The sequence below is a fragment of the Carassius auratus genome, unplaced genomic scaffold (genome assembly GCF_003368295.1).
Source record: "Carassius auratus strain Wakin unplaced genomic scaffold, ASM336829v1 scaf_tig00215630, whole genome shotgun sequence".
Taxonomy (NCBI): domain Eukaryota; kingdom Metazoa; phylum Chordata; class Actinopteri; order Cypriniformes; family Cyprinidae; genus Carassius; species Carassius auratus.
Window position 1 is genome coordinate 303,757 of NW_020528171.1, and position 21,492 is coordinate 325,248.

Genomic DNA, 21,492 nt, shown 5'->3' on the forward strand with positions numbered 1-21,492 from the left:
TTCATGAAGAGTTTCAACTTTGCAGTTTCTGACTGTTTCCACTCAAACTCCAAAAGAACAGAATAATTGTTGCTTGACTTGTTTATATATTTCAGTTTGACTGTGTGAGAGAGAACTTTTACAATGTTATTCAATCATGATGTAAGTTGTGCTTCCTTTTGGTCGAGATCCAAGAACCTTCAGTGTCTGAGGCTGACCAGAGAGAGAGAGAGAGAGAGAGAGAGACGGGTGGGGGGGCGCACTTATCTCATGCCTGCAGGCACTTTTTTTTACTCTTATCAACATCACCATATTGTACAAGTACATCCTCCTGTCCAGCAGAGAGCGGAAAGCTCTCTCTCTCTCTCTCTCTCTCTCTCTCTGTCTCTGTCTCTCTCTCTCTCTCTCTCTCTCTCTCGCCCAACACTAGTTCAGCTCAACTGGTATCCAACTAGAGCACCATGTCTGATGGTGATGGGTGGGGGGGCTGATGGAGAGAGAGACGGCACACGTGCATCACTTCTACATCAGCGCGTGTTCCACTCGTCCATCGTTCCTGCAGTGAGGTCATCTCTCCAGATCTCTGGTCTCCACTGAACGCTGGAGAAACTTGTGGAGAACAGCACTCAGGAACAGGAAGGAAGAGCGAGGAGACGTGTGGAGGAGAGCGAGGGTGCAATCGCTTCACAGACGGAGTGAACGAAGACAACAGAGAAAGTGACCACAAACACGGTGAGTGACCGACGAGATCTCACACCGCAGCAGACGCTTGTTTGTCAGATCACCACTGATTCTATTCTCCGCTTACTCTTCATAAGCAATGCTGACACTCGGGATAACTTCATACACTTATTCAGAACTACTGACACACATCTTGGATATAACATACGAACAAACTCATTTGCGAATCATAAAGTTCTTGTAAACAGACATGGACGTTAAAGACTCGACGACTGAATCAGACATTTGGAAAGAGAGAGAAATGTCGGAGGAGCGGTTGGAAGAAACGTGACCCATGAAAAGCGTGATGTTTCCTGCGAGTGAGCATCTGAAGACACATGGAGCTAACAGAAGGTCAAGTGTATGTTTTGTTAAGGATCAGACTGGAGTAGACTGTTATGAAAAATAAAGTTCATTAAACTGGACAGAAAGAGGAACCAAATGTGAGGAATAACAGCCGACATTTAAAAGAGGGAAACATGAAGGAAATCCTTTGCAGAAGCATGTATTAAATCGCTCTCTCTGTGTGTGAGGATGTTCATTGATCATGTCTATCAAAGCAATAGATTGATCGATCAATCAGTGACTCACATCAGAACTAATGGTTAGACAGCAGGACGACTGACGTGTGATCTTTGCATAATACAACACAAGCGAGCACTGTTAGCAGCTGTTGCTGGAGAACTCAGAAAAGCGGATACTCATTTGTTGTTTTGGTTGACATTTGTAACAAATGCAGAAAGACTTTTGAGATTTCTTACTCCTTCCTCAGATGAGCTGTCATGTCCACTACATTATCTTCTGTTCTCTTTGATACAGTGAATGTTTTAGCAGTGAATGTGTTTGTGTGAACTGAACTCGATGAAATGCTCGATAATTGTGACTCATACAATGTATTGTTGTCCGTTTCTACAAATATCCCTGTGATACTGATGACTGCTTCTGTGCTGCAGGGACACACATTACATACTAGCTACTGACCAGTGGTAGTTCAAAGGTGTTTACAAGGTGGTTTGGCAAGCTGTTTTGAAATCACAAAACCAAGTCCAGTTCATTTGGAGTTGGAGTTCAAAACAACCAAATGTAACTTTCCGAAAAAGCTTGCTTCATACGACAAACCCAAACTTAGCCCTGGCCCGTTTTTGTTTGAAATGAAGTCACACTAGTTTGTTCTTCATACACTGGGGACATTATGTTATCATAATGTGACTTCAGAAGCTCCTGCCTGTTTGAAACCAAACTGTTTTGTTGTTTCAGGACCATACAGAAGCAGATTAATCTGCAGAATTCCACACGAGGAGCGATGAGAAGAATCTGAGAACATCAGGAGAACTCCTCAATCTCAGATAATGATGGAGAAGAGTGATCCGCCCGTCTCGCCCTCCTCACCGTCTCCATCTGTCCTCCAGCACATCAGCCCTGCTCGCATGAGTTCACCTGATGCTAACACGGCTCGTGACGCAGAGAGCCGTACGGACACCACGGCCAGCGCAGCGGAACCAGAGGCCATCGGAGCCGAGACGGACCAGACGACACCTCCCCGGCCGAGCCCCCCCGTCACGTCCACAGAGTCGAGTGGAGAGTGTGTGTCCTCATCCTCCTCGTCCTCGACCTCCCTCCCTCCCAACATCCCGGTCATCAGCCTGGCTCACAGTAAACCCCCCCTGCCTCCCCTGTCCATGCTGTCGGCCCCACTGAGGGCCCTGCACCCCGCTCCTCGCCTCCCGCACGGCCCCCCCGAGCTGAGACTGGCACACCTGTCCTCACTGTCCAGCCCTGGACCCCCTGCGGCCCTCCTGCCTCCACCCTTCCTGCAGACACACCCCTTCATCAGCAGGTGAGGCCAGTTCACACACACAACTGATAACACTCTTATATTCCTTCATATGACCAGAAGAAAGAACTTCTCCATTTGTGAGTTTCGTGGTGGGAATAAATCAGCACCTGAGTGATTGAGTGTTGCTATGAGGTTGCTAGGGTGTGCTGGTGGCCACTAGGATGTTCCTGTGTTCTGGGTTGGTTAAAGGGTTCTTCAGCTGTTTTCTGGTGCATCTGGTCAGCACTCTCTCCTCATCAACACATGATTTGAGGAATCATTCATATCTGGAACTCAGACACTACAGGATGATGCGCACAGGTTAATAGTAACACTCAGGGGTCGTTTACAAGACAACGTTTCAGCCAAAAACTAAACTTTTAATGCGTTTTGAGTGTTCATTTACACGAGAATGGTGTTTTTGGGGACTGAAAATGCATAATTTTGAAAACTGTTTTCAAAGTGCATGTTTTTGAAAATGACACCGTTATCTTTTCCGTGTCAACACCCAAAACGGGATTGAAAACGCAGATGTTATGTGCGTGTGTAGTGCGTTTTAGGTATGTAGACATGCGCAGTACTTATTATTTTCAAGGCAAGCCAAGTCCGAACAAACAGTGGTGGAGTACATGGTACTGTTGTTCCTGTTTAAGAGTCTGCTAACACTTCTTCAGCAAAGTGTGGATTTACTTCACCAATATTACAACCAACAGTGGAGACGCATCATATACAACAATAAAATTATCACTTCCCTACAGGTACTGTTTACTAACAAGGTGACTGCGCCAACTACTGGCCTGGCATACATAATACAGCATTTTTGGACATTTTCACGGATATGTGTAAAAGTGAAAGTTTTGAAAACGTGTATATGCAAGGGGAAAACTTTTCCATTTTTGACTACACCGTTGTCATGTAAACGTAGCCTGATTTAGCATCAGAGTAAAGAAAAAAAAAATGCTAGGTTCTCTTGTAGACCAGTGACTTGCTGAACCTCAGTATATCTACAGCTTGGTCTTTTACTTCCTTTAGTCTCAGTTTTGTCTGTGCTGCAGACAGAATTAAATCAGATCAATCTGAGCTGTACGGCTGTAATGAGAACAAACCTGTGACCGTCACGTTTGTCCAATCAGTCACAGATGGTCATCAAACTCTCAGGACTGCTTTTATAGATTAGTTTTTTCCTCATTCATCTCCTTATGTTGCAGTGTTTTCTCTTTTCTCTCTCAGCTCTTTCCTTGGACCATCTGGGAGCTTTGGGATCTTCGGGAACGCTCGTATGAAGAGACGGCCCTCCACACACTTCGAACTGGATCTCAATGATGGTACATCATTTAATTCATGGATGTGTAACTAACTGTGAGGAGACCGATGTACAGTTTTTACTCTCTTCTCAAGCCTTGGTTCATCATTGCCATAGATGAAACCATATGAATCCAGCATGTGTTGATGCTCCAGCTGTATCTCTTGTGTGGTTTTCCTTCAGGTCCTCCTCAGAAGTTGGCTCGGCGTGTCTTCACTAACAGCCGCGAACGCTGGCGGCAACAGAACGTAAATGGTGCGTTCTCTGAGCTTCGCAAACTCATCCCGACCCACCCGCCTGACAAGAAGCTCAGCAAGAACGAGATCCTGCGCCTCGCCATGAAGTACATCAACTTCCTCGTCCAGCTGCTGAATGACCAGACGAGTGACCAGGTGTGTAAAGGCACGACGGAGGGTCAGGAGCGCCGGAAGAAGGATGGAAGTGAAGCTTTGGGAAACAGCAGCTCTCCGTCCCGTAAAAACAGAGACTCCACGGACTCCATGACGGTGCTGACGGCGTCGTCGGGCTCCAGTTGTTGCGGTGACACGGACAGCGAGGAGAGCACGGGTCCACGGACCTGCGGCATCGAGACGAAACACGGCAGCAGCGGAATCACGGAGAAGGTTCAGGAACAGATCCTAGCAGTCACAGCGAGTAACTACCAGCGGTGACCAGCACTAACCAACCTCGAACTGACACGCATATAAACTCTCATAGAAATCTTGTGTGGAATGACCCATATTTACTTTTTGTACATTTTTGGATTGGGTTTAATCTTGGCTTGTATTCTGGATCCATGTTTCATGTGTTGAGTTAGCCGTGTCACGTGGTTCTTCATGTCTGCAACTTCTCCATTTAATTTCCTCTCACTGATATTTCAAGGAGTTGTACGTGCGGCTCAGTCAGGGAATAAATAGAGTTTGTGGGTTCCTGGTGTACCTCGGACAGCACATCTACCACTGTCTAAAGCATTCTGACGGGATTATTTAATAATGTATTCATCTTTTGAAAGCATAAATGCTAAATGGAGTGAAATGGAGACTTGCTGGTTCAGTGTTCCTCTGTCTTGGTTCCCGTGGACATCTGAAGACCTGCAGCATCTTCAGGAGAATCTGATGGGGAATGTTCTGAATGCAGCTCACATCACACTCTGATCACAGTCTGCTCTGGATTATCTTTGTTTGCTCTGTCTGTAAGAAGATGTAATTATATGGCTTGCATTCAACTGATTTTGGTCTGAATAAATTAAACATGATTGTTTCTGATTTTTGTCTAGTTTTCACTTCCCAATAAATGTAGGAAGCTTTTAGCACGGGTGCAACATAATGAAGAGCAAGGGATGAGCCAATGCTATCTCACGACCAATTCGTATGTATTTTACGAGGTGGCTTATTTGTACGAATTTGTAGGACCTCACTTGTACAATTATATATGATTCGTCTAAACCCCAGTGACGGTTAGTTTTAGGGGCAAGGTTAGGTGTAGGTCATTCGTACAATTTCATACGAATTGTGCAACTCGTAAAATACGTACGATTTGGCAACAATCATATGAATTTGTACGAGTGTGGTCGTATGAATTCGTACGAATAAGCCACCTTGTGAAAAATGTATGAATTGCCGTGAGATCGGGTTGAATGAACATTACGTGTGTAAGTGATCCACAGACGATGATAGGAAATGTAGTTTTGAGGCAGAAGCCTGAGTTTACGAACTGGCTAAATGTGTTTCAGCTTCACTGCTGTTCTTCATCAACACAACACAACTATAAACACAATGAACTTTGTTCTGAGTGAATCTGACTGGTTGCTTTGTTATTGTCCATTTCTTTTTAATAGTAAAGTCAGTCATTGGAGGGTAAAAGTTGCTTCAACCAGTCAAGTGCTCACTAACTCCGGTAAAACTCCTGCTGTAAAACTCTTGTTTTATTGCATGCAGTGCTGCAGCGGAGGGTCAGTGTCTGCGTCTGTTCTCGACTCGTTCTCCAGGGTCAACATGTCTTCTGCACTTATTGTGTCCCTCGGAGCAGATGGGACATCCTCTGGTCCTTGTGTGATGAGGATTTTCCAAGATTTTTCAGCACAGAGTACTGGGACAGGAAAATAATTTTGTTTAAAAAAAGGCCCGTCCTGTAGCCGGATGCAGTTTATCCATGACAGAGCCGTGAGAATACAAGCGCATGGAAAAACTGTGATGCTGTTCAGCCATGCTGGCCGAGCTGTTTTTCCCACTGCAGCTGTGGCAGCGGGAGTGTGTGGGGTCAGAGGTCAGCTGTGGGTTTGACTGCTTCTCGTCTCTCTCATCATATCAGGTGTCCAGGAAGCGCCTACAGTTGATGCTGTCTCATCGCCAGCCAACCGACTTCCTGACACGGACCGCTGGTGGCAGCACAGTTATGAAAAGGTGGGAAGAAAGAAAAAGTGAAAATCATCCTCTCCATTTCAGCTCATCCGTCAAACGCACACACTCCTGAGAACCGCATGGCAGGAAGGGAAACTTGCATAACACTAATTCACGGTTGAATGACACGCCACAAATGCCAGAGTGGGCCTCAGGACGCGGCGTGTCACACATAACGGGACGCACACACGTAGTTCAGGGATATGTGAGTGTTTCCCGTCTCTCTGTGCTCTGATACCGAGGCCTCTGGGGGGGGGGGGTAGACGGCTGGTGTGAGACACCGAGATAAAACCCCCCTGATGCCCCTGGAGCAGGGCATTGTGGGTACCACACCCTCTTCTCTGGCACTGCGCACGGCCACCTGCACGGTTTCATCATGCCTGCAGTGGTTGCCGCGGTTACGACATCCCTGATGACACGGAGCACTTCCTCTGGCCAAGGTCACACACACACACACACACACTCACTGGTTGGGTAACACTGTACTGTATGTGTAAGAACACCAGTGTTAGTGAAGTCTGGACACATGACACTTACTGTTAACCTGCCGAAATGATGCTGAATGTTCATTTTGGAGACTAATGCAAATATAATTGTGCTTTTGAATTTCACTTAAAAAATAAAATTGAATAAAAATGGTATGAGTGAGCATCAACAACATTATTGGAACTGCAGGACACAACATCCACCCACATGAAGAAGGTCAAAGATAGAAGTTTGGTAACACTTTATTTTAAGGTGTCCTTGTTACACGTTACAGTTATTTACTATTATAATAATTAATTATGCATAACTGCATGCAAGTAACCCTAATCTGAACCCTAACCTCATAGTAAGTACATGTATTTAATATTACTCCTCATTTAAATATATAATTACACTGTAACAAGGACACAAGTGTAACCCACTTTATTTTACAGTCCTGTTCCACATGTACATATAATGTCATTCTTATAGTGATTACCCTAACCCTAACCCTAACTGAGTAATAACTAGGTACTAACCTTAAACTTAACCCTAACCCTAACCCATGTAGTTATTTATATTACCATTACTTTTCTAAGTACACATACTGTAAAACAAAGTACCATCAAAAGTTTTAATGTAACATTTTGTCACACCAAAATGACCAGCATGTGATTTTTATTGAAAGCTTCACACACATCAGATCTCAGAGGATCACTGCAGTCCTTTAGATCTTCAGCTTTGAACCAGGTTTGAAGCTCCTTACTACACATTACCATTGTTCTTAAAGTGTGAATATGACTTGTTTACATCACAAAATTATAAATATTCCCCAGTCAGTCTGGAACATGTATAGTGATAAATTACTAACTCTCCCTTTATTCCTTTCAAGAACAGAAAAAATGTTTTTTGGTGTATGTATAGTTACACAATTGGAAAATACAATGAACAGACTCACTGTTGAAACCGATTTGCTCTTGTGTTTATGAAACTCTTGTTGAAGAATCAGTATGTACAGCACATTCAATTTTGAGTTTGTACGGACTAATATGATACAAGAACAACAACCACTGAGTTATTTTACAGTTCAAACTGATTCTCCAGAGCAGTTCACACTGTCTGTCATCTGTCATCACTCAGTTTTTTGTTTAATGAGCCTCCGTCTCCCGACCTCAGTGACCACAGAGCCCAGCACTGCCCCTACAGCGCCTCCTACAGCTCCAGCGAGGAACACGCCCAGCGCCGCTCCGGTCAGAGCTCCCACGGCCAGCAGCTTGGGCACACGTCCCGCACACGAGCTCGTCGTCTCCCACACGGAGCGGAGCAGCGACGGAGCCGGTGCAGCCGAGTCCAGGCGGTTGCTCTTCACCGTGGACGTCACTTCCTCCTCTTCCTCTTTCAGAGCATCCAGAGCGTGAGGCAGGCTCTGTCTGTCTCTGTCACGTGGTCGGTCTCTCCTCACAGTCGAGCTCTCCTCCTGGTTCTGCTGGTGGAGCGAGCAGCTGTAGAAATCTCCTCCGCTCTCCTTCACCGTCTGCTGCACCTTCTCCAGAAGCTCCTTCACGCTGCTACTCTGCTGTCCGGCTGTGTTCCCACGCTGCAAGACATGGTAGCGATCGCCGCATCTCTGCACCAGCTCCAGCATCTCTGGCCGTTGGGAGGTGATGTACGCCTCCACCTTCTCCACGGCCTCCGCCCCCCCGGCAGCAGCTCCGAGCGCGTGAAGAGGACGATCGTGTGCCGGTGGACGGCGTCAGGTCCGAATACGCCCTCCAGTGCGCTCAGGGCCGGCAGCTCGGAACGAGCAGGTTGGTCAACAGGGACGCAGAGCAGGAATGCATGAGGGCCCGGGGCCAACAGAGCCACACATGAAGAGATCTGAGCTTTCACCTCCTCAGGAGAACTCTCTGACTGAAACCAGTCCGGTGTATCCACCACTGACACCTGAAGGAGACAGAAACAAGGTTTGATCCCGTGTGTCCTTCAAACACACGGTCACTCAGCTGGAGAACTGTGTAATACTGACCCGTGTGTCCTCCACCAGCGCTCGGCCCTTCACACACCGCTGAGAGCCCGCCGCCAGATCAAACTCCTCACGACCCAGAATGATGTTCCCGGCCGCACTCTTCCCAGAACCACGGCGTCCCAGCAGAACCAACCTCAGCTCAGGTAGAGAAGAGTCATCCAGAGGATCAGAGGAGGAATATGATGATACAGGAGAGAGAGTTTCACTGTCGTCCGAAACCTTCTTAAAAGTGTGATGGACTAGAATGAGAAACATAAGCAAACATCAGTGTCAGTTTTCACAAACTGGTTAGTCTAGGGTTCAGTCCAGTAGATTCTATCTCCAGCACACTTGCTATAACCCTCTATAACCCTGAAGACCTTGCTTAGCTGAATCAGGTGTGTTTAGTTAAGGTCAGAGCTGAACTCTGCAGCCCCTTGGCCCTCCAGCAACAGGTTTGGACACCCCTGGATTAGTGTGTACTAGTGTGCATGTGTGTGACATTCTGCAGTGTTTGTGCTCCAGACGTTATGATTCCTCAAATGATGTGTCTTGTTGAGGAGAGGTTAGGGCTAGCCTAGGTGTTACATAACCCTAACCTTAAAATGACTAGGAGCACCAAATCCCACAGATGCTCGCCCGAGCCGGGAGATTACAGTCTCTTTTAGTTATAAGTGAACATAATATGAACCTACTGGTGTTGACGAAGCTCTGGCTGTACTGGACCTCGGGCACCTCCATCATCTGACTGAGAATAGCTCCCTCTAGAGTCACACACAAATATAACATCTTATAAATGAGAATCATTTCAAGCATACAATTCTTTTGTCTTCCAATTGGCAGCAACACATCTTCAGAATCAGTATTTGCATGATTAGTTCATTAGATCAGACATGTCCAGTCCTGCTCCTCGAGGGCCACATTCCTGCAGAGCTTGGCTCCAAGACCCGGAAGCTTCCAGTGATCCTAAAGAGCTAGATCAGCTGGTTCAGGTGTGTTTAACTACAGCTGGACTGAAACTCTCCTGGAAGAAAGCCCTCCAGGAACAGGATTGGACACTTCTGGATCAGCTGAATGACTTTCATGTGTTTGTCCAGTCATCTGATTCGTATCAGCACCTTTGTTGAGTTTGAAGCTCAGGCTTTTCTCCAGCGGTGTGTGTCGGGTGTCTGTTTCCACACACTCACGCTGCTGTGACTGAAGCCCATTGATCAGGCGTCTCTCAATCGTTCCATCACTTCCTGTTTCTACGGTGTGTTTGTCAAATGAATTGATTTGTGTTTGTTTTCCTCCGATGCTTCTGCTCCACTTCGTGTCACTTGCTGCACTGAGCTTCATCTCTGTTTTCTCCTGCTCTCTGACGTCTCTCCCATGTGTTTCCTCGTCTCTGAGCAGGTGAAATCCTCCGTTCCTCCGTACCATCTGCTCCACCTGAGACACAGGAAACAGCTTAAACATTTCTCAAAATCCTAACAAATTGTCAAGCATAATCATCCCATCCACTGCAGTCTAAATTGTAAGATCAAAAGTCCTTTATTTCAGCATCATGTTGACGTCTCGATATAAATGTGTTCAGTAATGCCTCCATCGCTCTTGGTGTCAGATGAAAAAACACTGTGATGCAGTGTAGACGAGTCCAAATCTATGAGCAAGTGTCCGTGCTCTTGGTCTTGTCATGGATTATTTGGATTGGGTCATTTGGATTTGGACTAGAATGAGCTGGACTGATAAATCCATAAGACCAGTCCATCCGAATTAGACCAGTCCAGATCTGCACTGCCCAAGAGCAGATTGTAAAGCCCAATGGAGTCAGCAGTTTCTAAGATCTTTGTAAGCTTATGATGCTTTTGAAACACACAACCCAGGGGTGTCCAGTCCTGCTCCCTGAGGGCCACTTCCCTGCAGAGTTCAGGTGAGTTCCTCTAGGAGCAGGACTGGACACATCTGGAATAGACCCTGAGAGGCTACAGAGGTAAGCAGAGGACGCTGTATCCCAGTCTCAGTGGCTTACCTTCTCCAGCAGAGCGAGGACCTGCTGTCTGTCGTCCGGTCTGCGGTTACTGATCACATGACAGCGGCCATGACACCTCCTCACCACCTCCTGAAGCCCCGCCTCCTTCCCCAGGTACTGCTCCAGACTGCGGCCCATCAGGTATTCTCCACAGGTGAGCAGCACCAGCGTGTGAGCCAGCACCGACGGCCCGAACATGCGCTCCAGCTGATCCGGGATGCGCCGCTCCACCTCCGTGAACTCCCCGATGGGGATGAGGATGAGGAAGACGCAGGGCCCAGAAACACTGGAGCTGAGGAACCGCCGGGTCTCCTCACAGATGTCGGCCTCCACCTCCTGACCGCGCCAGTACCAGCGGGGGGTCTCCACGATGCTCAGCCTCCTGCCCTCCGACAGTCCTCGTCGTATCTGACTCACTCGGGAAGAGGCCGAGGGGCCCGGGGCCGAGCTCTGACCCAGCAGGGTGTCCGCTGTCATGGTCTTCCCACAGCCGATGCTGCCCACCAGAACCAAACTCAGCTCAGAGAGGGAACGGTGAGAACCGATCCCCCGCTCCACAGAGACTAAAAACAAAGACAGAACCATGATCACAAAAACAGACTCTGGAGACACTTAAAGTTGTGTTTTCATCCATCCCACCCATAGCTGCTCACAGAAGCAAGCCCCATACGAGCTGCCATCTTTGCTCATGAATTCTGTCTACACATTGGTTTGAGCCAATCACCTAGATTTCATGTGATTAATGACTCTGGGTGACGTCCTGCCAACACTGACTGACCATCACATCACAAGATAACAAGAGTGTCAGGGCTTCAGTAGTCAGAAGACCGGATGGATTTAAGATCATAACACACCGTAAGAGCCTCCAGAAACAATCAGACACTGAGAAACATCTGCCAGAACTACAATATTTCTGAAGTTTCAGCGCCTCGTTCCTTGAACATTTGTAGAAAAATTAAAACATACTTTCTAAATTTTTAGACTTCTAAAATAGTTTCAGACTCTATTTTGAGTTTTATGTGACAAACATCTCATGTTGTCTTTTGTCCTCAAACATTCCTGCATGAGACACCCGTCAGTCCAGTTACACGGCATTCAGCACAACACACTCACACTTTCACTCACACAGCAATAACTTCAACAGATCAAATCATTTAACTAGTCTAGTGTGCCCAGTGTTTCTCCTCAGTTATGAACAAGACACGTATTATACACTTATGTAATGAAATGAGAAATTTTAAGTCAATTTCAAGCTCTTGTTGTGCTGTGTAAGAACATGAAGATGTGAGAATCAGTGATTTAACACGAGTCTTACCCTGATCAGAGAAATCCATGCGTGTGTCAGTGTCTGTCCGTCTCTCTCTCTCCTGATCTCAGTGTGAAGTGTGTGTGTCTCCGCTCATGTCTGTCAGAGATGCACCACACCTCTCGTCTCCTCACCTGCAGCTGTGGGTGGAGGAACGGTCGCACTCCATGTGTGTGAATCACAGCGAAGCAGCCGCACCCAGACCCACCAAACCTGCATCTGCCACTCGCCCGGGGAGTGTCTCGCCTTCAGCTGCTCCAGTTTCCACCCGAGCTGATGGAAGACGACTGCAGGGTCTGCTGGAGTCCTTCACACAGGACGTGCTGGAACACAAGCATCCGAACCCAGTCTAAACTGGTTTGCTAGTGTTCATTTGTCAAGGTTAATTTAACTGGTCTCCCCCCTTCAAACCTGCGTATACACCAGGCTGGTTTGCAGCAGGATGGCTGAAGTTTTCATTTAATTTCTAGAGACCTCATGAGCTGAGTTTCATCTAGCTTTTGGGAACAGACTGTGTAACCTCGATCAATCTGAAGAGACGCGCTGCTTTGATGCTTCTAGTGCACAAAAGTCTGTTTTGACAAAGGTTTCTGTTTTGAACATCAGTGACGTGTTTTTATTCAGGTAGAGCGAGGTTAGGGTTAGCTTTTAATGATCTTGCCCGGTGAGATTCTCTGACTCGTGAAATTCACACTAATGTCTGTTGTAACACTGAGAATGCTACACATTTTTTTCATATTCTTAAACTGACAATATTTCAACATACACACAGAAACTATTCTTAAAGACAGCCCACTCCAGAGTTAAAGAACATACTAAAATGGATTTTATTGAGAGAAAAACAACAGAAATACAAAATCAACATTAGGTCAGATAAAAATGGAGCGCAGGTTTAAGAAGCAGGTTAAAATTTGAAGTGTGTGTGAGTTGATCCAGTGCAAAACTGTGCAAGTGGTAAAGTCTTTAGTGGATGGTTGGATCAGAGCCGCTGGAGACGCTGAGGGACATCAGGACGAGGACGAGTCCGTCACAGACCCGGCATCACGTATGCGATGTTGTCCAGAGTGTTTGACTGATCACAAACAGACACACACACACACGGGTCAAATCATTCCTGATGCTGATGTTAGTGGTGAGACAGATGTGTGTGTGTTAAGGTCAGTACCAGCACGTGATGTGGGCAGCCGTTGAGTTCTGGGAGCTGAGTGGTCAGACAGGCCAGAGGACCCAGAGCACACAGGACCGAGTCCAGCAGAACCGACAGAGAGCCGGACACCGTCACCATGCCCTGAGACACACACACACACAGAGACAGATGAGTTAAAGCCCTAAAGGTGAGGCATTCTGAGCGCAGAAGGACGCTTTTAAAGAAACCACACACTATGAACCATTCTCAGAGTAAAGCAGTGAACTTCATCTCTGTAGGGTTGGTAAAACACCAGTGTGACCATTAACTGACATCACAGAACTATGAACATGCAACTCATATGAGCTTACATTATATTACCATTTAAATCCAAGTAAGTGCTTATGTCTTCAGGGTTCAGCTGACACACATAAAAAACATTTGCACACCCCTGTGTGTGTCTGTGAGTGTGAGAGTGTGTGTGTGTTGTATGAACGTGCGTGTTGTGTGTGTGTTTGTGTTGTGTTAACGTGCGTGTTGTGTGTGTGAGTGTGAGAGTGTGTGTGTGTGAGAGTGTGTGTGTGCGTGTTAGTGTGTGTGTGTGTGTATAATGTCATGGGTATGACACAGGTATTACAAGGAGAGGGTGACCTATGAGGACATAACCCATGTCCCCATTTTTCAAAACACTTATAAATCATACAGAATTAGTTTTTTGAGAAAGTAAAAATGCACAAAGTTTCCTGTGAGGGTTAGGGTTAGGTGTAGGGTTGGTGAAGGGACATAGAATATACAGTTTCTACAGAATAAAAACCATTACACCTATGGGATGAACACACTTTACACAAAAACAAATGTGTGTGTGTGTGTGTGTGTGTGTGAGTGTGTTGTGTGAGTGTGTTGTGTGTGTGAGAGTGTGTGTGTGTGTGTGTGTGTAAGAGAGAGTGTCTGTGTGTGTGTGTGTGTGTGTGTGAGTGTGTTGTGTGAGCGTGCGTGTTGTGTGTGTGAGAGTGTGTGTGTGTGTGTGTGTGTGTAAGAGAGAGTGTCTGTGTGTGTGTGTGTGAGCGTGCGTGTGTGCTCTGTGTGTGTGTGTGAGCACCTCGGTCTCCTGCAGTCTGCGTCCGATCAGGCTCAGAGACTCCCCCAGCAGCTGCAGGTGTGCGGCGGCGTCGATGGGGTCCAGGTCTGGGTCTCTGGTCGGGGAGGATGCAGCTGTGTGTGACACTGATCCGTTCTGAGCTGGATCTGCTGCTTCCTCTCTCTTCAGCACCACAGCGCCTCCTGCAGGAGCCACGCCTGAACACCAACACCAGACACTTCAGTGACAGCGCTGAGCTTAATCATGTGACTGTCTGAGAGCTGCTGACCTTTGACCCTGCTGCCGTTCTTGAGCGCCCGGGACGCGTGCTGCTGTTTGACGTGCTTGACGTGTTTGCCGCTCTCAGACTTCATCTGCTTCCGCTGCAGGTACTCGGATCTCTCTCGCCACACCTGAGAACCACCAGCCCATCATCAGTGACACACACACACACACACACACACGTGCATCATGGGTAATGATGATCCTCAGCACCTCTTTGTCTCCCTCGGGCAGCTGCTTCCAGGCATCAGCCAGTCGTTTACTCAAATCCCCAAAATCTGAGCTCAAATAAACAGAGAAACACACTGACATGAAATAACCCCTCAGCATTTCCCTTCAGAAGCAGACACTGTGCTTGTGATGACACGGCTCCAGCTGTTTCACCGTCCTGTGATTCACCTCATTAACATCCGCATTACCACCATCATCTCCATTTACAACAATATTTCTGTCTTAATTTCTATGGTTAAAACTACTAATATTATTATTATTGTTATAATTATTATTATTACTATGATGACAAAAACAGACATTATGTTTTGTAAAAACAGACCATTTCAGGATGAATGTAACTGGTGCTGATGCTGTTCGCCTGATCATCGCTCATACTGCAAACAGCAAGCTCAAATCTGATTGGCTGATCCCTTCAGGTATTCATAGTTTTGATTGGGTGCTTAATGGACTGTTTGGTCACTTTGTGCTGCTAATCAAACATCTACATGAGACACAATCAGGCTGATGATGAAGAAGATGATGAACCCACCGAGGCCTGGCTCTTCCTCCAGAATGCTGATTCTGTACTCCTTATAAAAGATCTGATACGCCGTCAACACCTTCTTCTTCTGCAGACACACACACACACAGAGTGAGAGAGACACACACACACAGAGTGAGACACACACACACACACACACACACACAGAGTGAGAGAGACACACACACAGAGTGAGAGAGACACACACACACACACACACACAGAGTGAGAGAGAGACACACACACACACACACAGAGTGAGAGAGACACACACACACACACACACACACAGAGTGAGAGAGACACACACACACAGAGTGAGACACACACACACACACACACACAGTGTTCCTCTTCACCTTGTCTTTGCTCTTGCGTCTGCCTCCATCCTCTCTCTTCCTCTTCTTCTCCTCATGGCTGTGGTGATCTGTAGTGCTAGCGCTCCATTCTGTGCTGCCATTGGCTGAGGACGGAGAGGTCAGAGGTCACACGAGAGCGGCACACAGACGTTCAGAAGTGCTGTGTTTGTTCGTACCTGCCGTGGTTCTCTTGGCTGCTTTACTGCTGTGTTTCTTCTCTCGTGAACGGTCGCGCTCCTTCTTCTTCTTGCTCTTCTTGCTCTTCTTCTTCTTCCTGCTGCTGTGAGACGAGGATTCGTGGATCGTGAGTTTCCCAGCTTCACTCTCGTCACCGGAGGACGAGCCGCTGCTGTCGACCACATCATGACATCCGCCGTAATGACCTGACGAACATCAGCAGTCTGAGTTAACCTGTGAAACCACTGAGCAGCTAGAAGATTACACACGATCACTAGAGCGGTTCACTATAAACACACACAGCCTGAAGCACAAACTGAACCAGAAACACTGATCTGCAGCTGGGACGTGCACTGGCCTGAAACTCTCACTTTCTCTCATTTTGATCAGTTTTAGTGATCTCAATATTCTTAAATCCCAAGATTGTTAGACTGTGAGGTTTTCAGATGATGCACAAACAAAACTTCAGGTTCAGCGTCTGATCAGGGAGTGTGTGAGCACGACTCGACAGCAGCAGCAAAAGCACATGCACAGTAAAATGTAAAATAAAGTACTACGGCTTTAACTGTTCAGATGATTTCAAGCTTTAATTGGCTGAAGACATCAGAGCACAGGGCTCTGTTAACACCAGGACGCTCCACATAAATATTTCTTATTTAATGAACAGTGAGAGGCTGAACTGTCCCTCTAACGAAGCACTGACTCCTCCTGACGATCCACTGTAGACCTCACCTTCCAGCTCCACCTCCTCGCCCACCACTGGCACCCCCTGCGGCTGTTTCCTGGAGGAGGCGGAGTCTCGGGGGTCCTTCCTGCGCTCCTTCGAGGGGGGCGGCGCGGAGGTGGAGGTCATGGCCTGCAGGAGACCCATCGCCGTCACGGCTGTCTGAGTCGAGGCCGTCGGGTCCGAGAGCATCAGGGGCGAGCGCTTCTTCTTCTTGTGATGAGATCCAGAGCTGCTGTGATGATCTACAGAGAGATAACACACACACACACACACACACACACACAGGTCTCCTCTCAGAACTACATTACCCATAATCCTGAAGAGAGAGCAGGGAAGTGATGTGTGTTCTGAGAGCTCTACTCAATATACTCTGTTTCACTTCCAAACAATCAAGTGAAATGATCTAGTAATTCACCCTGCACTGGTTAGTTCGATGAATGGAAACAAGAGTCACACACACCTCTGTAGAAATGATCCTCATAGTGCTTCTTCTTCTGAAACTCACTGCCAGTGTAAACAGCATCAGTGTCCTGCGAAGAGCAGAGTTCAGTTTCTACGAGAAACACACGCTGATATCTGAGATGATGATGATGATGAAGATGTACCTTCAGCCATTTCTTGGAGGTCTTGCGCACCTCTGCGTCGATGATCTCTTCTTCTCTCAGCAGATCTTTGTAGGATCTTCTCTTTTCTCTCTGACTGCGGCCGGCGACCAGACTCACCTCACCCTCCATCTACACACACACACACACAGTGGCAAGAATAAGTTTGTGAACCCTTTGAACATATTTTACACAAACTATGGTCTGATCTTCATTTAAGTCACAATTATAGAAACACACAAACTACTGTACTTTTCACTCTTTATTAAAAACAGTGAGTGGTGAAGTGAGTGGTTGAAAGAGCTGTTAAAAGGGTTCATTAACGTCTTGCAACTGTAAACAAAAACACATTGTGTTACTAGTGTGTGTAGTCGTGTACTCGTATGTGTATGTGTTTTAGTGTGTATCTGGGTGAGTATGAACGCGTGTGTGTGTGTTTTTTAAAAGTGTATTTGAGTATGAACGCGTGTGTGTTTTAGTGTGTATTTGAGTATGAACGCGTGTGTGTGTTTTAGTGTGTATCTGAGTGAGTATGAACGTGTGTTTGTGTTTTAGTGTGTATCTGAGTGAGTATGAACGCGTGTTTGTGTTTTAGTGTGTATCTGAGTATGAACGCGTGTTTGTGTTTTAGTGTGTATCTGAGTGAGTATGAACGCGTGTTTGTGTTTTAGTGTGTATCTGAGTATGAACGCGTGTTTGTGTTTTAGTGTGTATCTGAGTGAGTATGAACGTGTGTTTGTGTTTTAGTGTGTATCTGAGTGAGTATGAACGCGTGTTTGTGTTTTAGTGTGTATCTGAGTATGAACGCGTGTTTGTGTTTTAGTGTGTATCTGAGTGAGTATGAACGCGTGTTTGTGTTTTAGTGTGTATCTGAGTATGAACGCGTGTTTGTGTTTTAGTGTGTATCTGAGTGAGTATGAACGCGTGTTTGTGTTTTAGTGTGTATCTGAGTATGAACGCGTGTTTGTGTTTTAGTGTGTATCTGAGTATGAACGCGTGTTTGTGTTTTAGTGTGTATCTGAGTGAGTATGAACGCGTGTTTGTGTTTTAGTGTGTATCTGAGTATGAACGCGTGTTTGTGTTTTAGTGTGTATCTGAGTGAGTATGAACGTGTGTTTGTGTTTTAGTGTGTATCTGAGTGAGTATGAACGCGTGTTTGTGTTTTAGTGTGTATCTGAGTGAGTATGAACGCGTGTTTGTGTTTTAGTGTGTATCTGAGTGAGTATGAACGCGTGTTTGTGTTTTAGTGTGTATCTGAGTATGAACGCGTGTTTGTGTTTTAGTGTGTATCTGAGTGAGTATGAACGCGTGTTTGTGTTTTAGTGTGTATCTGAGTGAGTATGAACGCGTGTTTGTGTTTTAGTGTGTATCTGAGTATGAACGCGTGTTTGTGTTTTAGAGTGTATTTGAGTGAGTATGAACGCGTGTGTGTGTTTTAGTGTGTATCTGAGTGAGTATGAACGCGTGTTTGTGTTTTAGTGTGTATCTGAGTATGAACGCGTGTTTGTGTTTTAGAGTGTATTTGAGTGAGTATGAACGCGTGTGTGTGTTTTAGTGTGTATCTGAGTGAGTATGAATGCGTGTTTGTGTTTTAGTGTGTATCTGAGTGAGTATGAACGCGTGTTTGTGTTTTAGTGTGTATCTGAGTGAGTATGAACGCGTGTTTGTGTTTTAGTGTGTATCTGAGTGAGTATGAACGCGTGTTTGTGTTTTAGTGTGTATTTGAGTATGAACGCGTGTGTGTGTTTTAGTGTGTATCTGAGTATGAACGCGTGTTTGTGTTTTAGTGTGTATTTGAGTGAGTATGAACGCGTGTGTCTGTTTTACTGTGTATCTGAGTATGAACGCGTGTTTGTGTTTTAGTGTGTATTTGAGCATGAACGCATGTTTGTGTTTTAGTGTGTATTTGAGTATGAACGCGTGTTTGTGTTTTTTAAAAAGTGTATCCGAGTATGAACGCGTGTGTGTTTTAGTGTGTATTTGAGTATGAACGCGTGTTTGTGTTTTAGTGTGTATCTGAGTAAGTATGTACGCGTGTTTGTGTTTTAGTGTGTATTTGAGTATGAACGCGTGTTTGTGTTTTAGTGTGTATTTGAGTGAGTATGAACGCGTGTGTGTTTTTTTTAAGTGTATTTGAGTATGAACGCGTGTGTTTTAGTGTGTATTTGAGCATGAACGCATCTTTGTGTTTTAGTGTGTATTTGAGTGAGTATGAACGCGTGTTTGTGTTTTTTTAAGTGTATTTGAGTTGTGAACGTGTGTGTGTTTTCGTGTGTATCTGAGTATGAACGCATATTTGTGTTTTAGTGTGCATCGGAGTATGAACGTGTGTTTGTGTTTTAGTATGTATCTGAATGAGTATAAATGTGTGTTTGTGTTTTTTTTAAAGTGTATGAGTTGAACGCGTGTGTGTTTTAGTGTGTATTTGAGCATGAATGCGTGTTTGTGTTTTAGTGTGTATCTGAGTGAGTATGAACGCGTGTTTGTGTTTTTTAAAAAGTGTATTTGAGTATGAACACGTGTGTGTTTTAGTGTGTATTTGAGCATGAACGCATGTTTGTGTTTTAGTGTGTATTTGAGTGAGTGTGTTTGTGTTTTTTAGAAGTGTATTTGAGTATGAACGCGTGTGTGTTTTAGTGTGTATTTGAGCATGAAGTGTGTATTTGAGTATGAACGCGTGTTTATGTTTTTTTTTAAGTGTATTTGAGCATGAATGCGTGTTTGTGTTTTTTTTAAGTGTATTTGAGTATGAACGCGTGTGTGTGTTTTTTTAAGTGTATTTGAGTATGAACGCTGTTTGTGTTTTAGCGTGTATCTAGGTGAGTATGAACGCGTATTTGTGTTTAACGCGTGTTTGTGTTTTAATGTGTATTTAAGTGAGTATGAACGCATGTTTGCGTTTTAGGGTTTATTTGAGTGTGTATTTGAGTGAGTATGAACGCATGCTTGTGTTTTAGTGTTTATTTGATTGAGTATGAACGTGTGTTTGTTATTGTTGTTATCCTCTATGCTAACACGCTAACCGGAGAAACTTATAACACTATTAGTGATTCACAGTATAATTCAGATAAACTGAATCGCCCTTAACTGAGAAACAAATTATTAAAGCCGTATACGGTCGTGATAAAACGTAACTAAATTAATTTAAGCACAAATTTCGTCTATTACCTTCATCAAATATCAAGCGTCTCCTGCCGCCATCTTGGCTCTGCGCGGTCAGTTTCTCGCTCGTGTGACGTCATCTCGCACTCGCGCGCCTCCAGCGGACAGGCGGAAGAGCGCCGCGGCTCGACGACCGGAAATTTTTTCAATTCTTTAATTTGTGGAGGCCCAGTGCATGGAACATTACACTGGAAGACACACAAAGATGAAATACCTGACAAAAACATGCTCCTGAACGAAATATCTGCATTTAAATATGGATAAGTGACAGCAGGGCATATCAAGAGCGGGGATTTCTAGTGGATTGTTGTCAGGTAACATCTATGGTTTGAGTCTTGACCATTTTCACAGGTGGTCAAAATTAGAATTTAAAATGCATTGTGAGAAAATAATTATAGAGTATTGGGACAATGTGTATCTGTAATTATTTAGTTGATCTCTGGCATCTCATTGGTCCTTGACTTTGAGCCAGTAGTATTATTGTTCATAGCAGAGGACTCTCTCTACTTGATATATTTTACAGTTTGTCTGTGGATATAAGATTTAGTTGGCTTTGCATATACATATACTAGAAAGCCACAGAGCAATGAAAACACAGAATTCAGTGTACAGTTATTAAGAACATTATGTACAGACAGACAGCGCTCTAAATTGCCAGATGCATTCAATGCCAGATTTGGTCCATCACTGTCTGCCTGAAGTGCTTCAGAATGTTTGCCACACACGTGATTGTGAGAGATGGTCAGCTAATGTTTAATGTTGGAAAAGGTTTCTGTCCAGCCATCCGTTATAGGCTGGAAATTCGATGAGAAAGAGAAGAAATGTATTTGCAATAAATGCTGTAAACTGAGGATTATTATTCTTCTGTACAGAACCGCAGAAGAACTGATGACGACACGTCAATCACTGCAACACGTCACGTGACTTAAAATACCGATCACAATCATTCTAGACGCAGAGCTACATTTGTCTGCATGTTTTTATAATCAAGACTTTTTAAGGCTTTTTAAAGACCTGCGAATAGTGTAGGTTAATGTCTATGGTAACATGATAAACTGTAAAATGACTGTAAAACATGATTTATAGTTGAAATACATGCTTTCACCAAAACTAAATTAATAAAACAAAACATAAACATAGCTCAAATTTCAGCCTTAAACTTTTTTTTTTTTTTTTAAGAAAAGCTCATCCCTGGACAGTCCAGTTTAACCAACCGCTGGT

General features: G+C 45.2%; 3 protein-coding genes across 3 annotated transcripts; 1 reads left to right on the top strand and 2 right to left on the bottom strand.

Moving 5' to 3' along the window:
- Positions 1-342: 342 nt before the first annotated feature.
- Positions 343-5,081, top strand: lyl1 (LYL1 basic helix-loop-helix family member). Its single transcript, XM_026260751.1, has 4 exons — positions 343-711; positions 1,957-2,536; positions 3,746-3,840; positions 4,002-5,081. Exons 2-4 carry the CDS (start codon positions 2,049-2,051, stop codon positions 4,487-4,489), a joined length of 1,071 nt encoding a protein of 356 aa, XP_026116536.1. The 5' UTR covers positions 343-711; positions 1,957-2,048; the 3' UTR covers positions 4,490-5,081.
- A 2,264-nt stretch (positions 5,082-7,345) lies between these two features.
- Positions 7,346-12,379, bottom strand: LOC113095136 (uncharacterized). Its single transcript, XM_074559906.1, is given in 7 exon segments — positions 7,346-8,381; positions 8,384-8,626; positions 8,709-8,947; positions 9,383-9,451; positions 9,806-10,118; positions 10,699-11,261; positions 12,014-12,379. Coding segments are annotated over 7 exon segments (2,013 nt in total). The 5' UTR covers positions 12,033-12,379; the 3' UTR covers positions 7,346-7,814.
- Positions 12,380-12,807: 428 nt separating this feature from the next.
- On the bottom strand, positions 12,808-20,418 carry hmgxb4b (HMG box domain containing 4b). The gene is made up of 12 exons (XM_026260750.1): positions 20,278-20,418; positions 17,113-17,241; positions 16,968-17,037; positions 16,513-16,749; positions 15,780-15,986; positions 15,604-15,707; positions 15,254-15,332; positions 14,704-14,768; positions 14,498-14,621; positions 14,230-14,426; positions 13,170-13,292; positions 12,808-13,076 (listed from the first exon to the last, which is right to left on the bottom strand). The coding sequence occupies exons 1-12, from the start codon at positions 20,281-20,283 to the stop codon at positions 13,032-13,034; spliced, it is 1,386 nt and encodes a 461-aa protein (XP_026116535.1). The 5' UTR covers positions 20,284-20,418; the 3' UTR covers positions 12,808-13,031.
- Between the last annotated feature and the right edge of the window lie 1,074 nt (positions 20,419-21,492).

Coding starts and splice junctions, on each gene's coding strand:
- hmgxb4b (XM_026260750.1), bottom strand. Junction 15,708..15,779: donor AGCCAAGAGAACCACGGCAG/GTACGAACAAAC, acceptor CTCCGTCCTCAG/CCAATGGCAGCACAGAATGG. Junction 14,427..14,497: donor GAACGGCAGCAGGGTCAAAG/GTCAGCAGCTCT, acceptor GTTGGTGTTCAG/GCGTGGCTCCTGCAGGAGGC.
- lyl1 (XM_026260751.1), top strand. CDS start 2,049: ATGATGGAGAAGAGTGATCCGCCCGTCTCGCCCTCCTCACCGTCTCCA. Junction 2,537..3,745: donor ACACACCCCTTCATCAGCAG/GTGAGGCCAGTT, acceptor TTTCTCTCTCAG/CTCTTTCCTTGGACCATCTG. Junction 3,841..4,001: donor CGAACTGGATCTCAATGATG/GTACATCATTTA, acceptor GTTTTCCTTCAG/GTCCTCCTCAGAAGTTGGCT.